The 8,684-nt window shown below is 34.6% G+C and overlaps 2 protein-coding genes across 2 annotated transcripts in view; both read right to left on the reverse strand.

Moving 5' to 3' along the window:
- Positions 1-3,598: 3,598 nt before the first annotated feature.
- Positions 3,599-5,331, reverse strand: LOC110105610 (probable xyloglucan endotransglucosylase/hydrolase protein 30). Its single transcript, XM_020835186.2, has 4 exons — positions 5,142-5,331; positions 4,971-5,071; positions 4,697-4,905; positions 3,599-4,157 (listed from the first exon to the last, which is right to left on the reverse strand). Exons 1-4 carry the CDS (start codon positions 5,329-5,331, stop codon positions 3,599-3,601), a joined length of 1,059 nt encoding a protein of 352 aa, XP_020690845.1.
- Positions 5,332-7,685: 2,354 nt separating this feature from the next.
- LOC110105606 (leucine-rich repeat extensin-like protein 4) overlaps positions 7,686-8,684 on the reverse strand; it is a 2,864-nt gene continuing 1,865 nt past the window's right edge. Inside the window, exons 2-3 of the mRNA XM_020835169.2 lie at positions 8,528-8,650; positions 7,686-8,270 (exon numbers count right to left, since the gene is read on the reverse strand). Of these exons, the coding sequence (XP_020690828.1) occupies positions 8,158-8,270; positions 8,528-8,650 (236 nt within the window). The 3' untranslated portion in view covers positions 7,686-8,157. The remainder of the gene's footprint in view (positions 8,271-8,527; positions 8,651-8,684) is intronic.

Here is an 8,684-nt window from a genome sequence, read left to right on the forward strand (position 1 = left end):
TCTTGCAAAATAGATAAATAAAAGTAAATTTTTGTGCTCTATAAAGGAGAGAAAGAGAATTAGCTATTTGTTTTGAACAGAGAGCTAAATTTTTTTTAATAAATATAATGTCTAACTTTAAAATGAAAAAGAAAAAGATTGCAGTAACATATATAGTGTCTTGAAATTGAAAGGATAATAGCTTGAGTTGAAAGATGCTTATAAAGTTAATATTTGTGTGCTTATAATTCACTAGATATATAAAAAATACATGTTGATTGAAAAAGAGAAGAACTCCCACCAGGCTTAGCTGAGTTGGTGGGGGAGTGTGGCCAACTCATGTTCAATTCATCTCATGTGGCTTGACTCCTAAAATAGTGAGAAATAACTATGTATCTCTACACATCTAGGGTTGGTTGCCGGTAAGCCCACCGAAGGATTAGATACGCTGCCATGCGGCTCATTTGGTGGATGGCAGAGCGTAGATACCCTCATTCCCCAAAAAAAGGCGAAGAATATAAGATATGCTCACCTTCAAGGTATATGCTCTCATGATTCTTAACCTCTACATATCCTAGCTCAATTAGGTGAGCTATGGTGATTTGGGATAGTAAAAGGGGTGGAACTCATAAAGTGGAACAAAAGACATGAAATAATGAGGGGCTGAATTATATAAATAATAGATAAGAATTGGTAAGTAATCTTAGACTCGTAAATAAATGTATATTATATTACATAAGTTATGTTTAATGAAAGTTTAAATAAATAATATATGAGGTACCATTAAATTTAATATTAAGTCTTTCATAAGTAACTTATTGAACAACAAATAAACTTGTTTATTGAATAACAAATAAATTTGTTTGTGAACATAAATAAACAATTGGAATTGTAATCAAACTTAATTCATTTAGCCTAAGTTTTAAAAAGTGTTCAGATTTGTTTGATTATTAATGTGAATGAATTTGAACAATAGTTAACTCAGCCAAATTCAAGATATTCCTCAAGTGCATTGGTTCAGCCATAAACCCTAAGTAACATAATAGTTTTTTTAATGTTGAAATATGCTTATATATTGGGCCCAAAACTACAAGTAAATTGCTGAAATATTCGGACTTAAATATCGTTTCCGACGGTCAAACCGTTGGCTAGCTGCAGGTTATTACCAGTAAGAAAATAAAATAACCGGTGGTTTTTACCTCCATCCGGTATCAAAGGTTTCTGGAGGCTAAACCACTACTTAGCCCCCATAAACATGTAGCAATTGCCACAAAAAATTGACAGCACCCTCTATCCAAATAAAATTTTCACAAATATATGTAGGCAGTTCAAAATACAAAATAAGTACTTTTAATCATATACTCAGACAGTTCAAAACATAATATATAAAATACACTAACATTCACAATTAACAGATGCTCTGATAGTTTAAACATAAAAATATAAAAAGTTCAACTTGTTAAACAATTTTTAAAACATAAAACAAGTTTTTTTATGTCCATGTGTTCAAAATACACCAACTAGTTCTTCAAACAAATAACAACAACTAATCATTGTTTTTGTCCTCACTGCCCTGTGATTCAAGTATAGGCTCTTGCTCCTTTTTATTCTGATTTTTAGCTCGATATGATCGCAGCTCCTCCTGCATCTCATCTTGAATTTTTTTTCATTTTCTCTATCTCTCTTGTCAGGCAGCAACCATCTAGTTAACAATTTTTTTAGCTCCATTAATATCATAAAATGTTGAAGTAGATATACTAATCTCATAAGCATATCCTTGTGAACCTAAACTATAAACCCTCCCCCTCTGCCTTCTTCTAAAAATATCTAACTACGTGTGATACTCAGAATACTAGGTTAATCCTGAAGATGATCTCTCATTAGTAGACTGCAGACTATCCTGAAGTCGTATAAAATCTTCCTGTGAGAATAAATTCATAAAATAAAATTTCTATTTATTTTATATTATCACTCAATAAATTATACTAATGTGAGCTTTTCTCGCCTTATCATCAACCCAGTGATAATTAGCTTGATGTTTGTTAGTCTTTATATGCAGCTCTAATGGTATCGTCTCCCAACCAAGATGCTCTTTCTCCAAATAAAAAATATAGTTATAATAATATACATATATTTATGAAACTAATTAAAATAATATTTTATCGGTCATCGTCTATGTTTTGTTTGAGGCACTGAACCACCGGTATGAAGAGAGCTTTCTAAACCCCTATAATCAGATGCTCGATCTATTTTGCTTATTCTGCTCTCTCAATTTGATGAACTAATAGCTCGCCTAAATTCTGCTCAAATCAGCCCATACTACCTTTTCAATCCATAATGGACGCTGCTCAGACTTTTTAATATTCATGAACATGTCTCTAAAACGAGTAGAGCATCTCATCTCAAAATTTATTTTGATCTTCGTACCATGTTTAGGCAACCACCTAAAATCTTTTTGTAAAATATAAACATAATAAATAATATTAATATAAATTAAATAAAAAAATTTAAGTAATGCCAAATAAATATACTTAAAATTCTCTGAATGATGTATCCCTAACTTCCTTTGGGATCTTCTTCCATAATAAGTAAGGAACATCATATTTGCTCCGTATGATATCACGAATCTTGTGAATAGGCTACCTTAAGGGATTGAAGTTGTATGTAAAAATTTTATCAATGATATATAATATATATTAAATTATAATAATTTTATAAAATAAATTAAACTTACGTATCGCCTTCAAGCTCTATATATACACGCTTATCTTCTACCACCAACCTTTGCTTGTGTTGATGGTCCACCATGTTCTAGCAGCACATGAGGTGGGTGATAATAATGGTGGTGGTAAGGAGGGTAAGGATAGGTTGATGGAGCTATTAGTAAGGACAAGTTAATTTTCCTGTTGTGCTCCAGCCGGATAACAAACCATAAGTTGGAAAATCGTCAATGGTCTAAAGCAATGCAGCTCTAAGGAAAAAATGTTATTTGGTTGAGATTTGATTGAGATGTTATATGTGGGGATTTTTTTTTATAAGAACTTGAGATTATCAATTAATGGTTATAAAAAAAATATATAAATTTTTTCTTTTGGATTTTGTGGTTCAGGTATTATAAATTTTAAGAACATGTACGGAGTAGTCATATACATCACTGGTGAAAAGGTTGTATAGTGTTAGTATAACTGACTAATAAGAATACGGTGAAAAATGCTTGATTGTATGGAGTAAAACCATCAGCACAATCTTATATATGATGTGTTGATAGATTGACAGGCATACATATTATATTTCCTTTCATGCATGCATTGGATACTGATGTGATAAAATTAATTTACTCAACTCAGACCAATGAAGTGGAAAAAAAAAACTACAAACTACTCAAATACAGCCCAAATAAAAAGAATAAGTAAACTTAAATTAGTCACAGTATGATATAAGAATCACCAATTTATACAGCAAACTATGTTTTCTCTACATTAAATGAGTTAAACAAGATAACAAATTATTCAAAAAGAAAATCATTATTGAACAATTAATTATAATTATCAATAATCATCATACTATGAAACAGTAAGTAAACAATCTCAAATAAAGACATCGATCTACAAACATATAATCATATTTCGGCTGTTTCACTAATGATAATTCTACTCCTGGCTTGATTGCGTCTCTTCGGCCTTCGTTTGCGCACAGGCAGAGCTGCCTTCATTACTTCAGGCTTTGACGACGGACGTCGCATAACATGCCCTGTCCTTCCAAACTTCTCCTTCTCCTCCTCCACGATTTTGCAGTCAGGAAAGGTGGATGGATATCTCAACTCATCGTAGCAGAAGCTGTAGATCATGTACTCTCGTCTGAACTGCATCATGGCCTTCTGCTTCTGCTCTGTCATCACCGAGTAGTCTGCAACAGCAATATCGAGCTCCTGCTCATGGCACTGCGCATGCGCAGGCAACTCCTGTATGGGATCAAGACGACAGCCCTTGAGGATGAGCTCAGAGAAATCACTGGCGAAAGGTGCGTATTTGTAGTCGACTTTGTGCTTTCCGCCGGAAGTGGCCCAGTTGGAACCATCCCAGATGGTGGCGTAGATTAGCATGGGCTTTGATGGGTAGTCGCCGCCCATCGCCGGACTTCTCACCACCTCCCTTATCGGAATCTCATCGACGTAAAATCTGTATCAATATTTGATTAAGAAAATATAATCAATTAGCAGTAGTGTGAGATTGTTTTAATGGCGATTGCATGGGAACAATTATTAGATAAGCGACCTGACAAGTAGCTCTATGTTCGGAAGCCAATTAATAACATGTCGCTACTTGGTCTTACTCAATATTGTGCGGCCCGACGACTTGACCTGGGATTGCTATGTTCGCGTATTGCTTGGTATTGCTCTAGGTATTGCTCGGTATTGCTTGGCAATAATGAAAAATATCGCTCTGTGAAGAGCAATACCGGTCGGTTTTTCTCGGTATTGCTCGGTATTAGTCTTCACAGAATGATATTTCTCGTTATTGCCGAGCAAAATCGACCAATACTGAGCAATACCTAGCAACACGCGAACATAGCAATCCAGTCTCCATTCCGGTTGGGGTTGTCGGGCCGCATTGTAAATAGTGAGAACATGTGGCACTATTTTATTGACGTCCGAACGTAGAGCTACGTCAGGTGACCGGATAAAATAAAAGTTCATTGCATGGAGATTCGTGCGTACATGATTGTGGTATTAGTCCAAACAATAGAGTAACGGTGAGCCTCAGCCGTCGGATCAAAAGGAAGTCGATACCGTTCCTCTCGTCCCCGACTTGTGCTCCCATTCCCGTACACATTGGTCTGAACCTTCCATTCTCTTCCCCAAAGATTGCCCAAAAACTCCAAGTCCAGTTCATCATGATTCTTCTCAAATATATCCCCATTCGACATCTAAATTATTATTATTATTATTATTTAAATTTATCTCATTTTAAAAATAAATAAATAAATCATACGTAGAATGCGACTACGACGCCGGCAGTGTATGCAGACGGGAGCTTTATCGACGCACTGAACAAACCGTGATAATACAAGTTCGAAGAAATGAATCCTGACCCTGTAATACAAGATCGTGCAATCAGACATGGTGATGAGATATCAGAGGGTGAAATACTGAAATTGCTTACCTGAATGTTGATTCAGGAGAATCTTGACTGTCCGTCCGTCGGCGGAGCGCAGGAGGTTGCGCTCGCCGAACAATGGTAGGTATTCATCATCGAAAGCCATTTCCGTCACATTGAATGTCGCCGCATCTGCGATCGCGGTCGCTACCGCGAAGGAGAAGAGGGAAGTTAACATAAGCGTTGAAATCGCCATCTAAATTGCCAAGAAAAAGAGCCGATGGAATAAATCGTGTAGAAATGGAACCTTTTTGGAAGGAAGCGAGGGCGGAAAAGAAGGGAAAGATGGTAATTTTTTAGACATTAGCTGATATATGATTCTTAGATAATTTAATTGCACAAATTAACTAAATATTTAAAAAGTTAAATAATTATAAATTTATTTTTTGTAGTGATAAAATAAGAAAATATATTTAAATTTATTAAGTATCTAAATTTTAATTAAGAAAAATATAGCAAGAAGATATTATAAATTATTAGCATAAGTTAAGAAAATAAGTTTTTCTATATATGAAATAGAAATAGAAACTATAAAAATTCATTAAATAGAACAAAATAGAAATATTAAAATTATGTATTATATTTTATAATATTGGAGATGTTGTGGCTTAAGTTATATTATATTTAGAAAATATATTTTAAAATTTATTTTTTTATGAAAAATAAGTTTTAACTTTTCATTTTCTCTTAAGTAAATCAAATATTTCTTTATAAAAAGATTTTCTTAGTTTCTACCTTTAAAGATGAAACGTTTGAATTTCTATGGAAATGATAAACAATAAAATATGTTCTCATTTATTCTTAATTTAGCATAGCTTCTAATTATTTTTATTTTTATTGTAAAAAAAAAATTAAATTAAAAAAGTGTTGTGCCAAAAGAGAGAAATTATTGTGTGCATTCATCGGACGTCATCTAGAGGTGACTCATAACCCATCACATCATCATTTTGCTGTGTACTGATACTGTGTACTGCTGTGTACCAGGTAATGTGACATATTCTGATTCATCTCTAGACAGTCCGACGAGCACACGAAATAATTTCTTCCGAAAAGAAATCTTATTTGACGCTTCTTTAATAGATAAAGCTAGATCGTTAGATTAAAATATCTAACCCCATTAGCATGGTGCATCCTCTAGGCCCCAAGAAGAAGTGGTCTATTAATTAGACCCATGAAAGCTGGTTATCTTTCCGGAACTTTCATTTATGCAAACTTATCTGCTAAGGATTAATATTTGTACTACAGACTAAAATGTGTAAGCCCATTAAAATGGTGGGTCTTCTCGGCCCAGGAAGAAGTGGGCCATCAATTAGGCCCAAGAGATTGGCTCTAACTTAATTTATGAAAACTTATTTGTTTAGAATATAATCACAATTCACAACCCATTCATTAACATTTCTATTTGCACAAGAAGACCAATAATGTTTTCTTTTTTTCAAAAATAATCTTATTGTCAGAACATGAATATTTTTATTAAAATAAAAAATAATAAAAAAAGAATATTCCAATATAATTTATAAATAAAATAAATTTAAATATAATTGAATTTATATTCAAATTAATGCAACATAAGGATTTGATATATATCATTAATCTCAAAATATCTTGATACAAATATGAAAAAAATTAAATCATACTAATAACCCATCTTTCAGTTGCATAAATTTATAAAATATTAGTTTGATATAAAATGAATTGAAAAAAAAATTATTATTGCATTTATTTTAATATTAATATACTAAAAATATTAAATTTAAAATAAAATTATAAATTTATAATTCATATCATGATATCCATATTTTTTTTCCAAATCAATTAGACTGCTTTGGATTATTATTCGGAGAATCATGGCATGCAATGAAGCGACATTTAACGAATGTGATTGCAGATTTGTAAGCAAGGGAGCTGAAAGGGACGGGCACGATGAGGCGAACTAGTCAATTAACTACGTGATTAACGGAATGACGCAGCTGCAAATCACAAAGCATAATTATATCACATCATTAGCCGAAGAAAATCGTTTAAAATCATAACACATCATATTAACACATTTATCAAAAAAATAATTATTTTTTCATTTTTTTTTAACTTTACTATTTAGATTATAATAAAAATTGGTGAAAATATTCTAACTTAATTAAAATTCATACTAGATCAAATAGACGAAGAACCGTCGTCTTCCTTGCATCGAACCCGACCGAATTATTGGGCCACCCACGCCAATGTACCCACAGCTGGCACTTTGGGGCTCCCACTAAAGGGGTGACTACAGGGAGTGGAACTCGAGATGGGGTTCCCAACCGAGCTAAACTTCAACTAAATAATTTATAATTTATCATTCATCAATCTCAAGAAAATAAAGAAATAAAAAATTTCCTTCAGATATCTCCTCACAAAATTTTAGATTTGTAGCACTCCAATGTCATCCCACGTTGCCACGCATAAAAAGAGCCAAACGGGCGCTTCGAAAAAGTTCTTGAACAGAACTAAAGCTACTTTAATCACTTCTTAGAAAGAAAAAAAAAAAAACTCATCAAAAAAGCACAAGATATGAATCAGTTGAAGAAATTAATGAGGAAGAAGAGAGAGTTTTAAGTAAACATAATCATTTATGAAATGAAATAAATCAAAGTATAGAAGAAGAGGGATAGTACCACAAATGATCCACCGGAAATCTCATATACGCTATACATTCATGTTTCGGCATCTAAATAATCTCCTCCCTCTTTCAGCAGCTTATTCACAACTCAAGCAACACCCATAATATGAGAAAAAACAAATAAGGAGAGAATTTTCGACCCTCAATGCCAGCCTTCCTCTTCTCAATTTGCAGCAGATTTTAGTTCCATTTAGTATCGCCATCACAAAAGAACAGTATTGAATGTTTTTGTTTTTGCTTTACAGTTCTCCATCACCACAACAATAATAGACATGGATGATAAGAGCTTAAAACAAATTAAAGAACAAATGCCTTTGCTTTTGGATGGAGTGAAGGGAAAAGTTGAGGGTGATTCTCAAAGAATCAGTAGTATGGGATAGTAGGAGGTGGAGGGGATGCATATGAGATTCCGATTACGGGTGGCAATGGACCTTCGTATACTGGTGGTGAAGGTGGGGGAGGAGTTTCACAAGGAAGTGGGGGTGATGGTGGAGGTGGTGATGGAGAAGGTGGGGGTGGAGATTTATATTGGTAAGGTGACGGTAGTAAGGGGGAGGTGAAGAGTAAGGTGGTGAAGGTGGAGGGGGTGATGGCGATGATGGTGGAAAGTAAGGTATGGGAGATGGTGGCGGTGATTGAGGAGGGGGTGGTGATGCAGCAGGTGATGGTGGTTCTATACATGGAGGTGGAGGAGGCGGTGGAGGCTCGATGCAAGGGAGTGGAGGTGGTGAATTGGGTGGGGGAGGCGGCGAAGGATAGTGAAAAACTGGCGGAGGAGGATAACTAGGTGGTGGAGGTGGTGAATTAGGTGGTGGAGGTGAATGTGGCGGAGGTGGAGGTGAATGTGGCGGGGGGGGGGGGGGTGGGGGGGACGGGGGGGGGGGGGGGGT

This window comes from Dendrobium catenatum, unplaced genomic scaffold (genome assembly GCF_001605985.2).
Source record: "Dendrobium catenatum unplaced genomic scaffold, ASM160598v2 fragScaff_scaffold_1056, whole genome shotgun sequence".
Lineage (NCBI taxonomy): Eukaryota > Viridiplantae > Streptophyta > Magnoliopsida > Asparagales > Orchidaceae > Dendrobium > Dendrobium catenatum.

Excerpts from the sequence above, each read along its gene's own strand:
- LOC110105610 (XM_020835186.2), bottom strand. The coding sequence starts at position 5,331 with ATGGCGATTTCAACGCTTATGTTAACTTCCCTCTTCTCCTTCGCGGTA. Across the intron at positions 5,072-5,141 it reads TCTCCTGAATCAACATTCAG|GGTCAGGATTCATTTCTTCG; the intron begins GTAAGCAATTTC and ends CTTGTATTACAG. Across the intron at positions 4,158-4,696 it reads TGGACTAATACCACAATCAT|ATTTTACGTCGATGAGATTC; the intron begins GTACGCACGAAT and ends ATATTGATACAG.